Raw genomic sequence first — 23,328 nt, 5'->3', positions numbered from 1 at the left:
ATGGAAATCAGGGAGGTCTTCCACGTGCTTCATCGTTAGAACCAACAAAGGCATCAACAGTGTGGTAATTCGTTTGCAGGTGCACTTTTTTATGGTCTTGTGGTATGTTGACGCACCATCGTATAAGAAAGATCCGTAGCAAGATGTGTTGCTATTTTTATCATCCGATAACCGTAGAACTTTACTTTAGGCGCAAACTGTAATGCTTCAGTTGTATTATAGTCTCTAGTAACGCAACTCAACACAGCTACTAAAGTTACTCGCTGTTCCGCTCTTTAGCATACCTTGTACTACGCATGCTCCAAGTCTTAAAGTAATGGAGTCACTATTATCACATCTCTCCTCTTTTAATAAATAACATAGTCCTTCAGTCGGGCCGGTTTTTTGATCTCCCGTCCCGATCTGGCCACCTTCTTTGGCGAGGTTGGGAGTTGCTATCCCTGTTCTGCGCTGTCTGATGGACCTTCTAGGCTGGTATCGTTGTTGTCGACGTTGTCCGAGTCGTAGTCCAATCCCTCGCTAAGTTCTGGTAAGGGGTTTAGATGTCGTCTATTTCTGCGCAGGACTTGGCCTTGGTGTTTTACACGTACGACCGCGGAGTGTCTTGCTGCTTTATAACTTCTGCGGTTTCCCATTCTTTTCCCTTTTGCACTCGGACCACTTCGCCTGGGCGTAGTTCTCTGGTTTGTCGAGCTACCTGGTCATGATAGTGCTTCTGCTGCTGTTGTCGTTGGTTCAGCTGTTTCGATACGTCGTGAGACATATGTGGCTGAAGCACTCCTCCTGGGGCTACCGGCAACTTTGTCTTCAAGGTTCGGCCCATGAGGAGCTCGGGTGGGGACGCTTGCAGCTGCGGTATAGGGGTGCTTCTTTGGTTGAGGAACGCCAGCTACGGGTCTCCTCCATCATGAAGTGTCTTTCTGAGCAACTTCTTTATGGTTTGTACGTTCCTCTTTGCGAAGCCATTAGATTTTGGATACCCCGGGCTTGTGGTTGCAATGGCGAATCTCATTCATTGGCGAAGGCTTAGTTTTCTCTGCTGGTGAACGGCATGTTATCAGATATTATTTCTTCCGGAATACCGTGAGTAGCGAACATGTACTTGATGGCGTTAATGACCGACGATGATGTCTTGACTCTCAGTTGCTGAACATCTATGTACTTGAAATAATAGTCTGCTATTATCAGATAATCTTTTGCTTTCAAAGTCATGATATCCACTCCTAGCGTTTTCCATTGTCTTCTTGTTGGTAGTGCATGTGGCAAAAGAGGCTCCTTATTATTGCTCTTCCGGAAACGCAGACAGGTCCTGCACTGACTAGCCACTCGGTCGATGTCTTTTGTCATTCCTGGTCAATACATGACCGCTCTTGCTCGCTCTTTGAATCTTTCCAGCCTTTGATGAGATTCGTGCCAGATCTTTAGCATGTCTGATTGTAGAGCTTTGGTATAATTATGTTTCTTTCTTTTGAACAATATGCCCTTAGCCTGATCATAGACACTAGAGCGGGGGAAAAGGATTGGCAACGCCCGCTTACTTCCGAGACCATGCGCGTTACACGTGACGTCATGACGGCATATATGGCGGCTGTCCCTTGCAATGATTCTGAGGTCCTACGCGACGCTGTGGCAGTTGTGTTGACTAAGGTAGACGATTCCCTGAGTGAAAGAAGTAGGAGTGTTTCAGTTTTAGCAGAATCGCTACTTGTCTGGAGTGCTCAGAACAGGCAAGCGTTCGAGAGCTTCGCTAAGTCACTGTTGCGGTTGCTTCTTCCGTGTTTGAAGGACGTGGGAAAGAAGCCCAGGAGATCGTGGAAGGAGAGAATTTGGCGCAACTTCCATGCGGTTCGTGTCTCCAGTGACTTCACGACACTAGAAGTCGCAACCAACTGAGGTGTGTTCAGGTGATTCGATGCTTTGTCAAATGTTGGTCACTGCTATCATGGAGCACCTGTTCATCTTTTTTTCTGGTAATTTCTGCAAAACAGGAATCTTTCTGGTAACTAGGAATACGTGCTAAATCCGGTCAGACTGCGCTAAAAGCAGCTCTAGTCAACCTATAAACGAACACGAAGTTGCTTCCACCTGTCCAGCAATCACAACACAGTCACTGCACGTGACCACGTGACACTAGCTTTCTGCATAGTAGGAATATCGTTAGAACTTTTCTTCTAGTGCACCGACCGTTTCTATCCGCTGCTTTCCACTTTTACACAATAAGTCAAACGTTTCTGCACTCGTTCAGTGTTTGTCCAGGCTACCGTTGACGAGAATCAGCAGCGCAAAGTACACGTGGTCAACCACGACAGACGCCATTTTCTTTATACTAGTAATGTCTCGCCAAATCGCTACAATGCAACTTGACAAATCAAGATTTACATGGAATGCTTACAGCAATTCATAGAATCATATCACAAAGTTTCTGATTATTCTGACGTCATCTTCTCCAAATTTCAAAATTCGACCAAACGATCGATTTCTGACGTTTTGATGACATGCAGTCACTTCTGCTGATAAAAATTAACGTCTAGACATTAGCTTCTTGTGCAACGTTTGGTTTCCTCGCATTTGCGAACGACTGTCATCTTGTAACAGACCGCGCAAAACTGTAGTACGTGGTGAGTGCACGTGACCACGTGACACTAGCTTTCTGCATAGTAGGAATATCGCTAGAACTTTGCTTCTAGTACACAGACCGTTTCTATCCGCTGCTTCCCACTTTTACACAATAATTCAAACATTTCTGCACTCGTTCAGTGTTTGTCCAGTCTACCGTTGACGAGAATCAGCAGCGTAAAGTACACGTGGTCAAGCACGACAGACGCCATTTTCTGCATACTAGTAATGTCACGCCAAATCGCTACAATTCAACTTGACGAAATAAAGTTTACATGGAATGCTTTCCACAATGCATAGAATCATATCACAAGGTATTTGATTATTCTGACGTCATCTTCTGCAAATTTCAAAATTCGACCAAACGATCGATTTCTGACGTTTTGATTACATGCACTCACTTCTGCTGATAAAAATTGACAAATCAAAATTTACATCAAATGCTTTTCACAATGCATACAACCGTATCACAAAGTTTCTGAATAATGTGACGTCGTTTTCTTAGAATTTCAAAATTCGACCAAATTAGTGTGTGTGTGTGTGTGTGTGTGTGTGGTAGAAGAATGGTTGTTGGTGTTAGAAGCCAGGGCAGGTCTTTTCCAGCAATTAAAAATTATCCAATATTATTTAGTTTATAGATAGATTAGTCAGCTATATTAGAAATATAAATTTTAGTTTGTAGTTTGTTTGCTACTCTCAGAGAACATTGCTTGCTAGATTAATTGTTGGGTGGAACTCTCATCAATGCAAACAAACACAAACAGTCAAGGTTACAACCTCTAAAACGACTCGTATAGCGTGTCTCTACGACGTTTCTGGCAAGTATTGATAATATCTGAAGGACGCAGTTAGAGTGAACACTTTTGGTAGTTGGGGAAATCCCCTCTTGAAGAGCTGTTTGTTTGTTTTTAGTCACCGCAGAAGATGCAGAGAATTCCAGGTGTGCTCATTATGTACTTGACCTCTATCTTACTGCGTATTTAGTATGTTGTTGTTACAGTAACTGAGTTGGGATCTGTTTCTAGGAAAGAATTGCTGTGATTCCCTTGACGTAATTGCAACAACCTCGACATTGTCATATATTTGCAGCACTAACTGTTGAGAGCTACCCAGCTACCCAGCTACCTAGCTCGAACTTACACCTAATATTGATAGCAATTGAAGCCGAAGTTGTAACTTAATTAAACTAAAATGTCCGTTACATAGTTACAAGAAAACCCACTTGCTTCTACTTGTACGTGTACCTCTCTGGGTATTCCCTGATCATGTAATTAGATGCTAGTAAATGGTAGCGAGAGATGCGATAACAAAGGATTAAGGATAGGATTAGAATTGATCTGAAACAGCTGTAGTATGACTCGTATCTATTCGTCGGCGGTGTGCTTATTATGTATTTGACCTCTATCATTTTGCGTTTTAGAATGTTGTTGTTCCAGTAACTAAGTTGCGGTCTGATTCTACAAAAGAATTGTTCACTGACGTAATTGCAACAACTTGGACATTGTTATTTATTTGCAGCATGTTTGTATGTCATAGCAGCTACAGCTCAGAGATACCTAGCTATACCTAATTTGAACTTACACGTACTATTGATGGCAGTGAAGCCGACGTTGTAACTTAACTTAGACTTGAATGCCTGCGTTCATTTCAAGCAAACCCACATGCTGCGGTAAATATATCTAAATGATGCTACACGGAAAGATAACAAAGAATAAAGATAAGGCTAGAATTGATCTGCAACAGCTGTCGTATCTATTCGTAGAAGATCGTGTCAATGACCTCTAGTACTACAACCACTAAACGTTACAAAGAATAGGTACCGTAGTGGTTCAGCAACCTTTATAAGTACGCACACAACGTGTTTCTTTTCTAGTTGCTTTGTGCTTTCTGCAGCGCCCGGGCTTTGCTCTAATTCTTGTCTTCTCGGTCTTTTTGACGATCACATTAGCAACACAGCACTCTTGCAGGGGCGTAGGAAGTAAATGAAAACCGGTCCGGCCTAGCGCGCGCTAGTGGGCTGGACAATGTAGCGCACGCTAGTAGATGGGCGGGACAACTTTAATTAACGAGAACTATAATGACAGCCATGTCTAATTCTAAAACTGATACTTATTGCTGCTCATAACCTTAATCGAACTTTCCAAAAATGCGAAGTCTGTGCTCACTACCAGCCACAAACTCATTTAAGCACGAACTGATCGACAAAGTGTCTGTTTCAGCCTTATGAGCATGGAGAACTAACAGGTTATTCAAGCGAACTTGAGACATGGTCGAACGGAGGTACGTCTTCACTCTCCTTAACGCTGATGCACTTCTCTCACTAACAGCGTTGGTAGCTGGTGTGACCAATACGAAACAGAGTACCTTGCACACTTCAGAGAACGATGCCTTTTGAGCCAAAGAAAGAGATTGCAAGAACGACTTGATGGTTGACAGGGTTACTTCTTCCAGTTGAGGCGTAAATGCAGTTGTTAGCAATTCTAACTGAGTTGCAAGACTGGACAGTATGACATCATCTCCGTAATAATCTTGAACAAACGCAAGCTCCGTACCATAATTGTCTCCTTTCGCTGCTTTCAGCAAAAGGTTTTCGGTGTTCAGAAGGCTAGTGTAACCGGGCTGGTTAAATCTGTCACGAATGGAGCTGACAATAAAGTCAAAGCATTCAAAATATTGACGACGATAGTATTCTTTGGGTGAGCTTGGATGATACCCCTCACTTCTGCCAACTTCTGAGCCAAACGGTGCCTTTCTCTTCCTTGATAATGCTGCTTCAGATAGTCCAGTCTGCTGTCGAAGAACTTCTACCTGTTTCCAGAAAATGTCGAAAGCTTCTTCAGAACGCATTGTACTGAGAGTCTTCACGGTTAGGTCTGCAATATTCTGGCCTTCCGACGCTGTCATAGAAGGGTTTTGTAACGTTTTACTCAGATTGTCTGTGTGTCGTAGTAGGCGTTCACCTAGCATCAACCCAAACAAAAAATCGAACTTGTTCATGGCGGCCTCTACCCCTGTCACTCGAGCTCGTATTTCAGAATCAATTCTTGATTCCTTCACTTCCTGCCACAGTGCTTGAAAAACAGCATAATTCTCGAGAACACTGTGAAGAGAAGCAGCCCGTACAGTCCACCGAGTGGGACAGAGCGTTCGAAATCCAATGGTGCCAGGAACCAGCTCTTCTTTCAGCCTGGTGAACATAGCATCCCTCTTAGGAGAAAATTTTACTAATTTGGATATCTCAAACGTTATATCGAGAACATCTCGGAGAATCTTATTTTGCTTGACTGTGTCACTGACTGCTAAGTTGAGAGCATGCCCATAGCAGTGGGTATACGTAGCACGTGGCTCCAGAGCTCTTATTTGGGTGACTACTCCCTTTCTTGAACCTGCCATATTAGAAGCCCCGTCATAACACTGGCCTCTGCAGTTGTTTATTGATAGGTTCATTCTTGTCATTGTGTCTGTCAGGACGTGAACAATGTTGTCACTTTGTATTGATTCCACCATATATAAACCAACAAAATCTTCATGAGCTTCAAGCTGATCATCGACTCTACGGAAGCAAATAACAACTTGTTCCTTGTTTGAAGCATCTGTTACTTCATCAGCCATGATGGAAAAATACTTGGCCTTTCTAATGGAAGAAGCAATATTTCTCACAATACTCTGAGCCATGACATTTATCAGTTCGTTCTGCACTTGAGGGCTGGTGTACTTGTTGGTTTTTCGTTCAATCCAGGTGAGAAATTGTGGGTTGTCAATCGCACGTAAACGGACAAGCTGCATGAAGTTGCTATCTGCGTCATCTCCATGCCCACGCATTGCAAGACCTTGCCTAGCTAGAAACCGTATGTTCTCAAAGACTTTAACAAGCCACATGCGATTGGCGTGCTTCTCTTGTGCGTGGGCTGACGAAAGCAATTCTCCCACATCGTCTGTGGTATGTGGCAATGTGACAACAACTTCTGTAGCTGTTTTGTGCGTAGTTGTCTGGTTGTGACTTGTGAACGCCGGGATGGCATCTTTCCAATTATGGAATCCGCCTGAAATAAATGTAGAGTCTTTGACATTGCCACTAGTCAACCTCATCTTTGCTTCTTTCACGGCTTTCACGCAGACGTGACAAAACGCCGAATCTCGGGAGCAGTCATAATGAAGCCAAGGCCACCTGGCAAACCATGAGGATTGGAACGATCGCTTCACAATCCTTGCCTTTCCGAACTCACGCTTGGGGAAAGCAAAGGAAGTGGGTTGGTTTGGCTTCTCGCCGACTTCCGGCACCGGGTCCATACCAGTCTAAAAGAATTTGACAACGTATAACTTGAACTTTACGTGATACAATCGTCAGCTTACAACTTCGAGACAGACAACTACTTCGACAACTTGCTAGACTCCTAATCTCACAGGTCTGCTCCTGATAGATGCGGCGGCTCTGAGATGAACGGGTCTTTTTAGCGGCCTCGGACCTCCGTGCATTACCTGCACACATCTTAGCCTCGCATCGGCTGGGTCTCCGAGCCTGTACAGTACCTTCAACTGACGTCTGGAGAACGCAAGGCCGACGCACAAAGTACTGCATGAGCAGAAATATATTACTTATTTAATCGGCTATACCCTTAAAACGGAAGTTGATGCCATTGAGCGTCTGGCGAAAGTGCATATTTCAAAAACCGGTCCGGCCATGGCCGGACCGGTCGGACTGGACGCTACGCCCCTGTCTTGACCAAGTAGGTGATAACTGGTCGTGTAATTGGTACAATTACAGTAGACAATTACAATTTGTCAGCATGGTGTACAGCAGAGAGACGGTAATAAAATTTTGGCACTCGTGTGCGACTAGACAAACTGTGAACAGTTATTTTTCGATAAGTGGACTGTTATTCTGTTATTCCTATATAGTCTCACGCATCAATGTAGCTAATGTGATGTGTCGATTGCAGATATGGATGGTCAAAGAATTCTGTCAAAAGCAGAATTTGACCTTCTTATTAGGTACTTGAGATCTCAAAGCAGACCATCGGCGAATGAAAGAAAATCGCCATTGCAATGGAAGGTGTACAAGTCTTTGTGCAAAAATCAGTTTGCACTCCGACGTGTCTTCGATCCCAGATCGAAAAACGCTAGTGGCATTGAAGAGAGACTTGTTGTCTCATCTTCAAATAAAATTGTCGTTCACGCAGAAGAAGTGGAAGGATTGATCATTACCTTCTCTAACCGCAGCAAAGGTGCTAATGCAAAGACACTATATGGACTACTTTCAAAGCACTTCGCCGGAGTGGATGAACGTCTCATTCAAACACACATTAGTGCAACACGAGAACCCCAGTCTTTTCATCCTAAGTTTTTGAATAAGGCGCCGTTGCAGCCTATAATCGCTTCTAAAGTACAGGAGCGAAATCAGTTAGATCTGGTAGACTTGTCAGACATTCCAGTTGAAGTTGACCCAGACGGTCTGACGTACAGGTATGTTCTTAGTATTCTGGACGTGTTCAGCAGGTAATTATCGTATTTTGGAAATATCCAAGACTTGAAATAAATTTCGTTTGTTTACTTAGGCATTTGTTTCTCCGGCTATTGCCGGGAAAGTCCCTTACCTGGTGGCTCAAGAACTGCTTGATATATACTACACTGTTGGTCCTCCGCGAATAATTCAATCAGATCAAGGCACCGAGTTTCGAGGAGTGGTTGAAATGTTGTCCTCTGCCATGAATATTACTGTAATTCGTAGCAGGCCTTACCACCCACAATCTCAGGGAAAGGTTGAGTCTACATACCGTATACGTCACAAGCACTATAGTAGTGATATATTGCAGATTGAAAAAGTCAATCAGTCTCTGAAGAGTAAAATCAGGTATGACATGACAGTGAACGGCACGGAGGGCGTCAGTTGGGTCGAGGAACTCCCCATTTATGAGCACCTTTACAACGTGTCGCCGCATCAGGCTTTGGGTAAAGCGTATCAATTAGAGAGCAATACAATATTATGTCTGTAATTTGTATTAAATACTAGGATCTAAATTATGTCCTTTCGAAGTTGTTTACGGCAGACCAAACAACGCTGTCCTTTTTGGCCATGTCACGGCGACGACCGGAACCTTGTCGCTTGATACGAGAGGCTGCCCTGAAGTCCACCAACAAAGCCGCCTCTAAGATGATTGCTCGTCGTCTTGGAATGAGGGTACCTACAGAGTATAAAGTGGGAGATGATGTCTTAGTGCGCTTTCCTGCAATGAGACCAAGTCGACGGAGAAAGAAGCAGTATCATCGTTTCATTACGTCTGGACCTGGCAAAGTAGTAGAGGCGCAACTGGATCAGTACCGACATCAAGTAGAGTTTCATCATCAAGGGAGCTCAACCACAAAATTGTTTTCGGTAACAGACGTCACATCTCGGTCGTTGTCTCTAGAAAAATCTAGAAATACAGGTCAGTACATTGTACTATGCAAGATGTGGCCCTAATAATTATTACAACGTTACACGTGGAAGCTATTGAGGTTTTTTCATTAGATGTAGATAGATCAGCCAACTTATCCTTGCTACCACCTCGTTTTCATTACTTGCACCGTGAAGATTCGGGACAATTTTGTGCAAAAATTGAAGATGACCGCGAAACTGAAAGAAACGTCACTTTGTCAGGCCAAGAGCAAAGGCCTGCAGAAAATTTTCAGAAAACAGCCAACGATAGCAAGAGCGACTATAGTGAGGGAAGTAAGGGAGTTGATTTACATGTTAACTTTACACATGCAGCCACTACGAAACAAGGTTTACTTGCATTAATTGTGTGCGCAGGAGATTCGGCCAACGCCCAAGAGCACGAAATTGTCTCCTGGAGAATTTCCAAAACTTGGAATACTAGAGAACCTTGCCCAAGCATCGTCAGCTATTTCTCAGCTTTCTGTTTTCTGTTTCGACGACCACACCCAGTCTAGCTGCATATCGGCGCTCAGTCTTATTTCTCAAGTTTGCTCTTTACTTGGACCAAAGTTTCAGGAACAGTTCCCGACGGAAGACAGCATCTTGTCACACTCAGGCGTAAGCGCTTCCACGAATGAGGATCCACAATCTAAAATTGCAGTTGCAAAGAGCAAGATTATTGAACCATCCTTTGACAGGCTTAACAAACCTAAGCCCCCAAACAGTTGCTCCTGCTCCCCTCATTGTAGTCTCCAAGCAAGCGCTCAGTGTAGCTTCCGAATGCACAAAACCTGCTGCAAAAAGAGCAACCGAAAATGTTCCGTGAAGTGTCACAATCGCTCCGCAGCAGATTTATGGTATTACAAAAATTAATAGTAGTTAATGTATGCGTACATCGCTAAGTAACTCTCTTGTGCAGGGAAGAGCATTTGATGAGACGCACTTCCAGTCATGCTACATTTCCATCATCGCTCTCGCGATTTACGCTGCCAACATCACAGCAAACACTGCTCAAAGTAGAGAAGTCCAGCACAGGTTAATTTGAAGCTCTAGTATCTTCGCACGCGCGCGTGCGCTCACACACGCACACACACACACCACACCCAAAAATCATGTTGTTTAGCAATTTGCTTTTACAATAGATGTTAGTCAGTTTCCCGTCGTTTCCAAAGCAGATGTGAAAAAGAGAGAGTTGAAGGTAGACACAAATCTTATAATGAAAGAGTATATACGTGTTGTACCATTCCTGTCTTACTTTGTTACATTGAAGGAGCTAGTGGAAAGAGTTGTCAAGACTTACCATTTCAATTGACTGTAGAATTCGTGAAATTTTTATCACTGCTGGACAAGAAAGACGAGGACGAGGCCGAGAAAGTGATAGCGGAGATGGCTGCTAATGTTAGCATGTGCCAAATTGAAAACAACTCTGAGGGAAATTGCCTTTTCGAAGCTATTAGTCAGTTGCTGTATGGAACAGTTTGTCGGCATTCGCAAATTCGTACTAGAATTGTTGACTATATAGCCAATCAGAGATCTAGTTTTGAAGACGCCGTTGTTGCAATGAGATCAGTCACTATCAACGAAGAATACATACCTATCGATAGTGAGAGAATCCACAATTCTGCGGACATATTTGACAACTACACTGTATTTATAAAGTAATTTATATTATATACCTGTGTGTGTGTGTGTATATATATATTCATATTAATATAAATTTTGATTATGCACGGATTGCGTTTTGAGGAAATTGCACTATATAAGTATACGTGTAATTCGTGTGTGTGTGTATATATATATATATATATATATATATATATATATATATATATATATATATATATATATATATATATATATATATATATATATATATAAGTACATCTAACAATAATATAGCTACCGTCATACTGCACAGACTATTTACTGTTACACTATGCAATGACATAATCGTATTACTGTATAGCATTGCAGGGCCCAAAAATAATTGTACTCTTTAGCTTAGACAAGAGCCTCATAAACCGTCAAACACCATGATGACCAATGATCATACAGGAGTTCAATCTCGGTAGTCGCTATATACCACTGGATAACTCAATTGCTTTGCGCTCTACACTGTTTTGTATCCCTGATGTAGAATTCGGAGTTTCACCGCCATCAGCGGTTCTCCTAATTTCGAGAAAAGCGATTTGCGGCCTAGAAAGAAGAGACCAAAATATATAGACTCCGACGCCGAAGACGATGAAATAGCTCTAACTATGCAAGGGACAAGCTCTATGGCAGAATTTGAAAGATATCTAAACGATGACAATGGATTGGAGACATTGTTCGAAATCATTTGACATTCATTTCGGCATGGCTGGTATTTCTAATTTTGTTGTTACCTCTTCGTTACAGGACTAGTCAGACTGTAGACGAGAGTCCAAAAAGAGAGGTACGCAAGGTTCTGTAAGGTATATGAATAGCTTGTAATAACGTCTTAGAAAGAGAAATTGACAAGTAAATTTATTAAGCAGAGTCAAATTTATGTGCACAATGATAGCAATAATAATAACAACAACAATAATTATTATTATTATAAAACACAGTGCTTCTTGAAACTAGACCGATCTGGTTGAGCACAACAAATAATAATAGATAATTAAAATATATAAATCAAATATTATAATAATAAATATATAATGAAATGTACAATAAATAAATGTAAACGAGTCTATTACCGTGTCAGTTTAGTACAATATCAATCGATTTGGTTTTTTTAAAAAAAGAAAACGAGTCAAGTTTTCAAACGCAACAGGGGCTAAAAAAAGAAAAATTGAGGTATTGCATTGCCTTCAGCTTCAAATATGAGAACAAATACTTACCTGTATCTATCATCGAGTAATCATAGATAAATGTATGATTCCTTATATAAGAAATTTGAATATACCAGACAAAACAAAACATATAACACCAATTAAAACTAAACGACAAATATATAGGTATGTTTGTTGCAATTTTGTCAAATTATTTTGTTTTAGCCGGAAACTATAGAAATCAGTGACGATGATGACAAATAAACAACCACAAGGTCAGTAATTCAAAACTGTTCTAGTGAAAAGTAAACTGATAGCTCTTAACTTTATACTGTCATTTGCATTGTAGGAAAGTGTCATTAACCACACCTGAGTCAACAGTTCAAACCAGGGCTAGTCTCGCGCAGCCAGCCCCTCCCCCTTTTTGACATCCGTTGGCGGGAGACGGTCTGGTAAGGTTCCTTTGATGTCTTGGTTCTGCCGACCCCTGCATTCCATGGGGCATAAAGACTTAACGATGATCTGTTAATTGAGATAAGCGACCAACCGGTGGGAACTCATCTGGTAATTAGTATCTGCTGTACGGCGAAGTTTTCGTTTCTGTGTCTGCTGCAGGTGCTGCTGGACTTTGTTCTGGCTTTAGGCGAGTTCGTTTGCTCTCACGAGTTGCGTGGCAAGAGAAGCGCGCAGGTTGTACGTCTTCTTGCGCGACAACCTTGGCAGGTGAGTTGTTCTTCGCGAAATTGCTTATAGGCTCGTCTGGACGTCAGCTACAGCGTTAAAGCTAGCAACACGACGAGCAGTCTGTCCTACACTTCACTGGCTTCCGTACTGTCACGTACGGAAGTTGCGTGATCATGCACTTCCTAGGTGAGATGTCGTCCTCGCACGTACACGCTAATTGTTGAATGCTGTTCGTTTCCCTTTAGTATGTCACTGGTGACGGTGATATCCTACGTACTGTACGTCAGTAGCCAAAGTGAACAGGGTTTGACGTACTTTTGCGAGAGAGAAGAGTATGGGCTAACGAGGTAACGTGTTGTGCGTGGGTTGTGGACGTTTTTGCGTGGGGTTTGTTGTTGTCAACCGTTGCTTTCAGTTGTCTGTATATATATGGCTTTGTATTCGTTGGTTGGGGACACTTTGCAGTACCATTCTCGTCAATTATATTAAATGTAATGTACATGTCTGGTCAAATGCTGGTGAAAGATACTCAACTGGAGGTGGCCATAGAGGAAACTAGAATAGCAATGTCATACACAGAGTTGAAAGAAAAACAAAGAGAGGCCATCACTGCATTTGTGCGAGGAAGAGACACCATTGTACTGCTGCCAACAGGCTATGGGAAGTCGATAATATTTAGTATGCTGCCTTTAGTGTTTGACAAACTGAAAGGTTGGTTTCATGTAATATCTATCAAAGTCATTGTAATTATAAAAGGTAGGGGTAGTACCTGTTTGTTCCTTTAATAGGTTGCAAAGGTAGTATAGTAGTTTGTGTCAGTCCGCTAACATCCCTCATGATGGATCAGCGAACAAAACTATCTCCTAGAGGAATTTCATGTGAGTTTGTCGGTGAGGCACAGTGCAATGAAACTGTAATAAAGGAGGTGCTATCAGGCAGAGTACAGCTTGTTTTCATCAGCCCTGAAAACCTTATCGGAAACCCCTTGTACAGAAATATGCTTCTGAAACCAAGGTATAAAGAGAATTTGGTGGCACTGGTTGTTGATGAAGCACACTGTATCAAGACATGGTATGAGATCAACAGTTGATTTTCTCCCTGTTTTAGTATTAGAATTGTTACTTTTAGGGGAAATGACTTTCGTGTTGCCTTTGCACACATTGGTGATATCAGAAGTGTAATTCCTGAGGAAGTGCATGTAATGGCTGTCACAGCAACTGCTACACGTTCTACATATGACTGCATACTTCACTGTTTGTCAATGAACGATGTTGCAGTTATTGCATTGCCACCCAATAGGAGTAACATCCAGTACTCAGTGCAGACCATGACGACAATTGAGGACTTCAGTGCTACCATGTCAAGCCAACTTATGAAGGAAGGCACTGATATGGTGAAGACAGTGGTATTTTGTCGGAAATACCTTGACTGCACAATGCTGTATTTCAGTCTGAAGAGGAAGTTAGGCAAGTACCTGACACAACCAGTTGGGGCTCCAAACCTACAGGAGTTTCGTCTAGTTGACCTGTACACGAGTGCATCAACAGTAGAAATGAGGGAGAAATTACTAACAACATTTGCTAGGGCGGAAAGTACACTGAGGCTATAGCAACAACAGCATTTGGAATGGGAGTGGACTGCAAAGACATTTATAGAGTTTTTCACTGGAGCCCTCCCAGAGAGATTGAAGAATATGTACAGGAGACAGGGCGTGCCGGGCGTGATGGGCATAGGTCCCAAGCCATCTTAATATATGGCAACGTACACAAAACCGTTTCATCAAGAATGAAAGACTATGGAGAGAATAGTGTTTGCTGTCGCAGAGAAATGCTTTTTTCTGACTTTATGTTTAGTGTAGACAAGGACTCAGTTGCAGGATGCCAGTGCTGTGATGTTTGTGCAATGGTTTGTAGACATGAAGAGTGTTCTTAATTTGATCGAATGTTGTTAGCGTGATCCTTCTGTACGTCAGGCTTTGTCATGCACATATATATGCAGCACTCCATTCAGTCCAAAATTCAAAAGTCCACTTTTCCCAGATACTGAATGGTGTCAACTTCCTGTTTAGGGTATAGATGATTATAACTAATTTATATGCAACAAGTATTGCCGCATGCCTTTGTTTCCTACATTGTAGCTGTAAAATATTGCCTTTCTAATACACGTATTGTTTATGAGTAAACAGTGCCGTCTGTGCCATTGCCCATCACAAAAAGTCACACCCACTATAAAAGCAATTAAGCCGTGCCTACTAGGAACTGCTTATATCGGTTTGAGGATTATGTGTATGTTGTTACACAGTCTGTCAGACTTGGTAACTAATAAGTATCACCACCTTAATCATGTAAAAGAGGAGTCCCTCAAGGATCTAACAGCCTTTGTTGTTCATTTACACCCAAGATGTGGCAGATGTTGTTACAAATTATAAATTTTTGATGTCTGCTGATGGCCCTACACCTGCAAAGGTTTGCCAGATCTTAATTAAAACGAGGATATTGAAAAATGAGTGGATGGTCTTGAGATCTATGAGTAGTGAATGCAAGCCAATCCAAAGCCATGCAATCCAAGACACACTACTGCGGCACATTAGGCCATGCTTATAACTAGCAAACAGTAGACGGTATATATACCAATAGATATAGTATTTCTGTCGATCTATGCTCCCATAAAACTCTAGGACAAGCACCAGGCATCACACTCTGACACACATTTCTGAGATAATAGAAATTATATTTATCACAAGGGGACAAACTGTAACACTGTACAATCCAGACAAAGATATGTCAGCAATAACATCAAAGGTACACAGTATAAAATCTGCAGTGACTGCAAGTGTCAAGCGTGCATGCATCAGGTGCGCAAATGTCTCTGTCTGCTAGTAACGTAATGCATTATCATGCAAGGTAATACCGTATGAATGTATATGAATGTATATGAATGTATAGAAGGATGGCTGTTTGGATGAATGAGACTATATAGATACTGCTTTCAAACAATAGTCATTCCAGCAGTTGTTGGATCATCATCATCACCATCATCATCTTCGGTTGCCGATGCCTCTTCTTCTTCTTCTTCAATTCCAATGCTATGAAACATCTGACCCAATGTTTTTTCCATCCACTTAACAATTTTGTCCCTGTCTCCTTGCACAAAAAGTGTATGAGAAAACTTGAACTGGCTATGTTGCCTTTTTCCATCCATTTTCTGGAAAACGTCCTTGTCCAGTAGCACATCCAAAACAGTGTTGAAATCCTTGTAATCAGTAGGCACCGGATGATGGGCAGAAGCAGGATGGATGTGAAGAGATTCTTCAAATGTTGTACATATACTATCAACTATGCCAATGCTCTTGGCAGCTCTAACAATCGAGCTAGGCTGGATATTAGCTCCCATGTTGTGAAGAATGGATTTTAGTCTTCGATTCAGATGCTCCATTGCTAGATCGCAAGGGATGTTACATCCTGTTCTACCTTTGTTATTTACAAACCTTGACCATTTCATTTGCATTGCCAATCTTTCGGGCAAGGTTTGTTGTTGCACAAGTAAAAGCAATGCCTCTTTGCTGTAGTTGTGGCAGTTTGATGTTCTGAATATGATCAAAAGTGCTTTCCAATATAAAATTACACGATCGCCATCACCTTCTCGAATTGCATCATGAAAACCGTGATACAACAGACCTAGGTTGAATACTTCTAGACCGTACGTGTATACACCATCAGGATGAGCAGGAAATCCTGATGGATATAGTTCAACAAACATCTCAACCATCTTCTCAGCCAGAACATCAACTGCAACGATGATCTCTTTGGTCAGAACAACCTTGGCACTGGCAACCACATGTGCTTGCCAAACAAGAAAAAAGAAATCTTCTACAGCTTTCAAATCCTTGCTTGGGTCAGCACGAACAGCAGTTCTGTTGATTAGTTGTTTCAGCTGATACAAGGTCCCCTTATCTTGTCCAGACTTCCCCGAATACAAACGTTTCCAGATGACCTAAACAGACTTTATCAATAACAACCTCTTGATATGTAATGCACCTTGAGCACCTTGGCAAATGCTAATCGTGCATGCCAATCTTCTATTACAGCCTCAAATCCTTCTAGACGGTCATGACTGGTGTTGTGGCCGTCTCTCAAAGCAGCAGCTCCTCTAGCCCTAGCTGCTGTCAGTTGGTCACCACCTAACAAAACCTTAGAAAAGTCATGATCTTCCAGTGTTAAGTTCACCTGGCCAACATGGTACGATCTTGTGACGGCGACAGATGGAACGTACTGCTGAAGGATTTCCAAGATTTTGCACATATCTGGGAGTTTATTCTCATTTAGCAGCAGTACTCCCAGAGGCACCTGATCAAGCAGACAATGACAAAATCAACTAAGTCTTGAAGTTTCCACTCATGCAGTTGCCATCGTGTGCATACCACAGTGGATTTAGTAGCCATTTCATTTGGATACTTGCATGTAATATGCCAGTTCACTCCTTCTGCTTGGTCAGAAAACTCAGACATTCTTGTGACTACAACCCTGTAAATCAGTAATAACCGTTCATTACTTAACATGTCCAACAATCCCTAGTACAACTGCAATGTAAACCTTGACAATAGGACTTTGAAATCACTTTTCAGTCTATTGACATCGTTGGTGGTCAACAGTAGACTTTTAAGGTCTAACGGTCTCTTTTGCGGAGTCTCGTTTGATGCAGAGGAAAGGTCAACACGATCCTTGATGGCTACTGAGTGGAAATGATGATAGGACTGGGTCCTATGATCCATTCGTTGATAAGCTGGTCTCACGTTGCGATCTATGTTGTCGCCTACTACCTTGAAACCAGTCCAGGTCTGGCCAGCTGACCTTACTTCATCAGAAACCATGCTACACAGATGAAAAATAGCTTACTACAAATTACTACATAATCATCCATCCATCATGGTAATTTCTGTCTTTGAACCAACAGAAGTATCAGCTGGTTTCTGGGGGTAGCTGGACGTACCTCCAAAGTTGGGGAGGTCTGCTGCTAAGGTCTAAATTTTATGAGACCTTGTGTAGCATCTAAGAGGCTACACATACTAATATTGAGGAGGCCATGGCCTCTCCAGGTCCGTGCGTAGCAACGCCATTGCAGAATCAGAAATTGTTCACAATACAGGCGCATATGCAAGTGACAACTGTGTAAAATTAAATAGTGTACTTGTCATTTTCATAGTGACTGGAACACAAGATCAAGCAATCACATGCACTTGTTCAGTGCTCAAGTATGTTCATAGCTCATAGCTGCTTTTCTGGAATGCAGGGGCATGTCACTATTCTAGATGGGCCCTAACCCTTTAATCAAGTAAATCCTGGATCCGCTAGTGCTATAACTAGTAAAAACACATGTTATGTCCACAATTTATAACCCATGCTTCAGTCGTAATCACTGCTTGAACGAGTAACCTCTAGATCACTAAATCCTATTGATTTCGACCTAGTTATTGACTATAATGTCTCTGCTGTTCCACTGCAGCAGGTACTGTACCACTGAATAGTCATATTTCACTAGATGCAATGCCTATCTGTAATAGAGCAAGTTCTGTGTGCAACATGTGCATGTGCCTACAAACATACACGCACGCACGTGCCCGTGCACACACACACACACACACACACACACACACACACACACACACACAAATTTACCTGTCTCCGTGACAAGATGGTGACAACTCCTGACTTGCAAAAGGACTGGAGTCACTGATGTCACTCAATGTTGCAAGAGGACTGAAAGTTCGAGGGGATATAGTTCTCTCAGAAGATACCTCTAATTGACCTGCAGCCGGTTCTGTGTCAAGTAAAGGAAGATTAGAACCACCATCCCTTGGAGGATGAGATTCCTAATATGAACAATAGAATGTAATGCTTTATTACCATAATATCAATTTGACCACATACTAGGGTTAATGCTTTCCAGTGGTCAGACCAAAGACGAACTTCCTTATCCCAATCTTGAGACAACACATCTACCAGCTCGATGGTGCTTTGGTATGACAAACATACCATCAGTGGTTGCAAACAATTGTAAACCTTAATTACAGACCATTGGTCAATAGTATGTAAACAAACTGTTGTCATAACAGCAATCTGAATTACCTGCTTCGAAGTTCCATTTCCATAGAGCAATAAAGAAATAGCACGCTGAACTATTGAGAAGTGTTTGTATCTCTGCTTCAGTACCATGGCAGCCACCAAGCAGACCATTGGCTTGTTGTCTGTCGGGTCTAACACCAAAACTGACAGAACGTCCATCAGAGTGGGAGCATACCTATGCAACTCCAACCAGACATTGTCCCAGCAAAAGTCGGTGAGAGATTCTTTGCCGCCCAGGAACATAGTCGATTTGTTCAGCTTTCGTAGCCCTTTCACTTCTCGTTCGATCATATTCTTAAGGCTGCTCATTGCAGCACCAGCTCCCTTTCTAGACTGTAGCATAAAACTAGACATTGCAGATAATGATTTCTGAACACACTGCTTGACAGCACGCCTTCTCCTGGGAGTCCTAAGTTTGAATATCTTTGAACCACGTCTGTACTGGACAGTTACCTACTCATACACCACACATTATGAAGCCATTGTCAATAATTTTATTGATCCATTACTGTGACTGCAGGTGACTTGTTGGTGTAATGTAAACATGGGGATCTAGGACTAGGCGTCTGAACAATTGGAGACCCTGCTGCACCTGTCACAGCACTCTCTCCTGCAGGACTCAGCTGCTCAGGTGTGCAGCTGCCTGTCTCAGTTGTGTCCAGATGGGGTCTTTTGGCTAGACTTCCACTTGTAACTGTTGTTGCTACACTAGTCAACAGTTGTTCAATCTAAAGTTACAATATTCACTTGCTATTGCTGTTGTAGTTAGAGCTTTGTCACAAATCTTTACCTACCTCTCCCTTCAGAGCATGGCTGCGTTGTGTACACTTGGCCAAATCTGTCAACTTCTTTTCACAATTACAGCAAAGAAATATGGACTCATCTGATTCATATCTCTGACAGTAAGTAGCTAGTGGGAGTCCCAAAGAGTTCAGGCTGACATCTTCCAACTGTCTTCTTGCTTCTGCACAGCTGCCACCATAAAGTCTCTTTCTCTTCTTACGCTGCCATTCACTATTGAAAGGTTGGCAGCACAAAAAACAAACATCCATGGAAATATAATGTATAGCTTTAGAGCTGGACGACGTAACAGTGAAAAAACAACTGCAAACTATCCCAACCAAGAGATACAAAGCACTATATATACAGACAACTGAAGGCAACGGTTGACAAAACAAACCCCATGGCCCCACGCAACAACGTCTACCTGATCTACAGCTCACACACAAGACGTCGATCGCCTCGTTAGCCCACTTCTTTCTACCAAAAGATGATATGTCGACGTAGGCGGCCCTGACGAACGTTCAAACTGAAAGCAACAGTTGACAACAACAAACCCCACGCAAAAACGTCCACAACCCACGCACAACACGTTACCTCGTTAGCCCATACTCTTCTCTCTCGCAAAAGTACGTCAAACCCTGTTCACTTTGGCTACTGACGTACAGTACGTAGGATATCACCGTCACCAGTGACATACTAAAGGGAAACGAACAGCATTCAACAATTAGCGTGTACGTGCGAGGACGACATCTCACCTAGGAAGTGCATGATCACGCAACTTCCGTACGTGACAGTACGGAAGCCAGTGAAGTGTAGGACAGACTGCTCGTCGTGTTGCTAGCTTTAACGCTGTAGCTGACGTCCAGACGAGCCTATAAGCAATTTCGCGAAGAACAACTCACCTGCCAAGGTTGTCGCGCAAGAAGACGTACAACCTGCGCGCTTCTCTTGCCACGCAACTCGTGAGAGCAAACGAACTCGCCTAAAGCCAGAACAAAGTCCAGCAGCACCTGCAGCAGACACAGAAACGAAAACTTCGCCGTACAGCAGATACTAATTACCAGATGAGTTCCCACCGGTTGGTCGCTTATCTCAATTAACAGATCATCGCTAAGTCTTTATGCCCCATGGAATGCAGGGGTCGGCAGAACCAAGACATCAAAGGAACCTTACAAGACCGTCTCCCGCCAACGGATGTCAAAAAGGGGGAGGGGCTGGCTGCGCGAGACTAAACCAGGGCAGCTGTGCTGGCAAGACCTAATTTCAGTCGTAAGCAAAGTTAAGCATGCAGAGTTCTTATCGCTATATTGCCAATTTGGTGTTTATAAAAGCATGTTGTTTATATGACCTGTGCTTGTAGCGATACATTGCTCAGAAAAAGAGATAAAAATTTTTTTGGGGAACTTGACAGCGGTGGCTACATCACAGCACTTTTGGCAGCATGTCCCGTCAAAAGTCCGGCAAATTTTGGAAGAAAAGTTCTATGAAACAATCCTTGGCTGCATCGCAGCACATAGCCATGGCCGGGCGATTCAGTTCAGCAGTGATAAAGAGAATAAACAAACTTTTCAATCGCTGGTACTTCAAGAACGAGGCAGCAAAGCACAGGGACCGTGATGATGTTTCGGAGCTTTTCGGAGTACCAAGTGATTGGAGGTTTTCAGCCAAAGCACATCATGCAGCTTGTCATATCCTTTGCAGATGGTATCTAGGAACATGGATTACGACTGAACTAAATACCAAAGTAGAAAGATTTTTAAATGAGTAGTAGTTTTAGTTTTTGGGAATTTAGTAATGTTACAGTTTATATGTATGTATGTCTAGATATGTATTATAGATCTGCATCAATCTTAATTCTTCTCATTCTTTTCGAAGTAACGTCTGATAGCTAACATTTGAAGCTGTTGGAGTTTAGTTGATTGACGATTTGGCAAGACATTAATTGCTAATAAAGAAAAAATGGCTGCAGAAAAGTGCGACCTCGCGAAATTTAGCAACAAACGGCTCAAAATCGATGAATTGAGCCACAATGTAAAATTATTGCGTTTGTTCTTGTAAACTGACACAAAGTGGATGAGTGCACGGAATTTCGTGGAATAGCGAGTGGGCGACTTCACAAAATAACTATTTATTTCCAGATGACTCTTGAAAAGTGTTTCTAAGACATATCAGAGTACATTCTCGTTACGCTGCAAAACGAAATCGATTTTGTTTAGCTAAGACGGATTCCAATTAAACTTGATTTCTTGAATTCTGCGCGGCCTACACAAAATGACAGTCGTTCGCAAATATGATGAAACCAAACGTTGCACAAGAAGCTAATGTCTAGACGTTAATTTTTATCAGCAGAAGTGACTACATGTCATCAAAACGTCAAAAATCGATCGTTTGGTCGAATTTTGAAATTTGGAGAAGATGACGTCAGAATAATCAGAAACTTTGTGATATGATTCTATGCATTGCTGTAAGCATTCCATGTAAATCTTGATCTGTCAAGTTGCATTGTAGCGATTTGGCGAGACATTACTAGTATGCAGAAAATGGCGTCTGTCGTGGTTGACCACGTGAACTTTGCGCTGCTGATTCTCGTCAACGGTAGCTGTAGAGTAATGACATTAGTATTAGTTGTGTGCGCGCGCTAGTAGAATAGTCTAGAAGTAAGGGACGCATGCGTACTGCAGTCGTTGAGTTATTACAGAGTCTGTTGAGTTTGTTGAAGCTCGTGAGTAAACTTACGACGACACTACATGGTGACAGGAGTCTGAACGATGACTAGCATTCGGTTACAGCCTCCGACGCCGTTCTCGTTTGAAAACCCAGACGACTGGCCAAAATGGCGGCGGCGATTCGAGCAATTCCGTCTCGCGTCCGGGCTATCTGAGGGGGAGAACGAGCGGCAAGTAAGTACACTACTCTATTGCATGGGGGAAGATGCAGAGGACGTCCTCGCATCCACCAGCATTTCTGACGAGGAGAGAAAGTCGTACGAGACTGTCCTGAGAAAGCTCGACGATTTCTTCAAAGTAAGGAAAAACGTAATATTCGAGCGTGCCCAATTCAACCGCAGGTGTCAGAAAGAAGACGAATCCGTCGAGCAGTTCATCACGAGTCTCTATAATTTGGTTGAGAATTGTGCCTATGGGGACCTGAAAGACGAAATGATCAGAGATCGCATTGTTGTAGGAATTCGTGACACCTCCCTGGCTGAGCGTTTGCAGATGGACGCCGAGCTGACATTGGACAAAGCCAAGAAAACAGTTCGACAGCGGGAAGCCATTCGGAAGCAACATGGGATCTTGCAAGAGTCGCCAATCGAGTCAGTGAATTACACGGGACACCCCTTCCACAGGAGAGTACAGAAACCACCTGGTAAGAAACCATTCACATCCAGCAAGGCAGGAGCTACAAATTCAGGGAGCCTCACCAGCTGTACACGGTGTGGACGGTCACCATCACATGCACGACAGGAATGCCCAGCCAAGGATGCGACGTGTCACAGGTGTAAGAAAAGAGGCCATTACAACCAGCATTGTTTCTCAAAGGCAGTTGCAGACGTCATGGAGGAAAGAGAGGCTGAAGAATGTTGTGATGTGTCGTATTTGTACACAGTTAACCTGGAACAAGGAAACTCTTGGAACAGCACTATTTCAGTGGAGGGTCAACAAACTTCGTTCAAGTTGGATACAGGAGCAGAGGTTACCGTTATCTCAGAACATACCTTGCAGGCTCTGAACCCACAGCAAATCCAGAAAGCTACGCGAAAATTATGTGGGCCAGATCGGAAGCCGTTGGAGGTTTTAGGGGAGTTACCTCTTACCTTAAGCTACAAGGGTAGGTCATGTGTCCAGAAAGTATATGTGGTAAAAGGGCTACAGCGCAATCTCCTTGGTCTTCCGGCAATCACATCATTGAA

At 42.7% G+C, this 23,328-nt stretch overlaps 4 protein-coding genes and 1 pseudogene across 5 annotated transcripts; 2 read left to right on the top strand and 3 right to left on the bottom strand.

Annotated features, from left to right (window-relative positions):
- Window positions 1–4,743: 4,743 nt before the first annotated feature.
- LOC134187119 (zinc finger MYM-type protein 1-like) lies at window positions 4,744–6,301 on the bottom strand. Its single transcript, XM_062655236.1, has one exon. It carries the CDS (start codon window positions 6,289–6,291, stop codon window positions 4,744–4,746), a length of 1,548 nt encoding a protein of 515 aa, XP_062511220.1. The 5' UTR covers window positions 6,292–6,301.
- On the bottom strand, window positions 6,300–7,325 carry LOC134187118 (uncharacterized). Its single transcript, XM_062655235.1, has 5 exons — window positions 7,231–7,325; window positions 6,970–7,159; window positions 6,843–6,912; window positions 6,464–6,784; window positions 6,300–6,396 (listed from the first exon to the last, which is right to left on the bottom strand). The coding sequence occupies exons 1-5, from the start codon at window positions 7,297–7,299 to the stop codon at window positions 6,300–6,302; spliced, it is 747 nt and encodes a 248-aa protein (XP_062511219.1). The 5' UTR covers window positions 7,300–7,325.
- Window positions 7,326–12,969: 5,644 nt separating this feature from the next.
- LOC134186856 (uncharacterized) lies at window positions 12,970–14,678 on the top strand (annotated as a pseudogene).
- Window positions 14,679–14,971: 293 nt separating this feature from the next.
- LOC134186816 (uncharacterized) lies at window positions 14,972–20,530 on the bottom strand. 2 transcript variants are annotated; one of them, XM_062654877.1, is made up of 11 exons: window positions 20,492–20,530; window positions 20,171–20,425; window positions 19,427–20,111; window positions 19,142–19,360; window positions 18,636–19,085; window positions 18,438–18,569; window positions 18,186–18,379; window positions 17,103–17,381; window positions 16,931–17,033; window positions 16,557–16,856; window positions 14,972–16,503 (listed from the first exon to the last, which is right to left on the bottom strand). In XM_062654877.1, exons 3-11 carry the CDS (start codon window positions 19,682–19,684, stop codon window positions 15,499–15,501), a joined length of 2,940 nt encoding a protein of 979 aa, XP_062510861.1. In that variant the 5' UTR covers window positions 19,685–20,111; window positions 20,171–20,425; window positions 20,492–20,530; the 3' UTR covers window positions 14,972–15,498. The 2 variants fall into 2 exon arrangements, with proteins under 2 accessions (XP_062510861.1, XP_062510860.1); XM_062654876.1 differs by lacking the exon at window positions 20,492–20,530 and having other exon boundaries at window positions 20,171–20,484.
- Window positions 20,531–22,027: 1,497 nt separating this feature from the next.
- On the top strand, window positions 22,028–23,327 carry LOC134187117 (uncharacterized). The gene is made up of 2 exons (XM_062655234.1): window positions 22,028–23,209; window positions 23,283–23,327. Exons 1-2 carry the CDS (start codon window positions 22,184–22,186, stop codon window positions 23,325–23,327), a joined length of 1,071 nt encoding a protein of 356 aa, XP_062511218.1. The 5' UTR covers window positions 22,028–22,183.
- The last annotated feature ends 1 nt before the right edge of the window (window position 23,328 follows it).

The sequence above is a fragment of the Corticium candelabrum genome, chromosome 11 (assembly GCF_963422355.1).
Source record: "Corticium candelabrum chromosome 11, ooCorCand1.1, whole genome shotgun sequence".
Classification (NCBI taxonomy): domain Eukaryota; kingdom Metazoa; phylum Porifera; class Homoscleromorpha; order Homosclerophorida; family Plakinidae; genus Corticium; species Corticium candelabrum.
Note: the sequence above shows the minus strand (reverse complement) of the source record. Positions and strands in the feature narration are given on the sequence as shown.

What these genes read in the sequence shown, in the direction of transcription:
- LOC134186816 (XM_062654877.1), bottom strand. Translation starts at nt 19,684, where the DNA reads ATGGATGTTTGTTTTTTGTGCTGCCAACCTTTCAATAGTGAATGGCAG. An exon ending in GCCATGCTCTGAAGGGAGAG is followed by an intron (nt 19,361 to 19,426) that starts GTAGGTAAAGAT and finishes TTGTAACTTTAG; the next exon opens with ATTGAACAACTGTTGACTAG. An exon ending in ACAAGTCACCTGCAGTCACA is followed by an intron (nt 19,086 to 19,141) that starts GTAATGGATCAA and finishes GTGTATGAGTAG; the next exon opens with GTAACTGTCCAGTACAGACG.
- LOC134187119 (XM_062655236.1), bottom strand. Translation starts at nt 6,291, where the DNA reads ATGGCTCAGAGTATTGTGAGAAATATTGCTTCTTCCATTAGAAAGGCC.
- LOC134187117 (XM_062655234.1), top strand. Translation starts at nt 22,184, where the DNA reads ATGACTAGCATTCGGTTACAGCCTCCGACGCCGTTCTCGTTTGAAAAC. An exon ending in CAGATCGGAAGCCGTTGGAG is followed by an intron (nt 23,210 to 23,282) that starts GTTTTAGGGGAG and finishes ATGTGGTAAAAG; the next exon opens with GGCTACAGCGCAATCTCCTT.
- LOC134187118 (XM_062655235.1), bottom strand. Translation starts at nt 7,299, where the DNA reads ATGGCCGGACCGGTTTTTGAAATATGCACTTTCGCCAGACGCTCAATG. An exon ending in CATCAACTTCCGTTTTAAGG is followed by an intron (nt 7,160 to 7,230) that starts GTATAGCCGATT and finishes TGCGTTCTCCAG; the next exon opens with ACGTCAGTTGAAGGTACTGT. An exon ending in TTCCTTTGCTTTCCCCAAGC is followed by an intron (nt 6,785 to 6,842) that starts GTGAGTTCGGAA and finishes ATGGTTTGCCAG; the next exon opens with GTGGCCTTGGCTTCATTATG.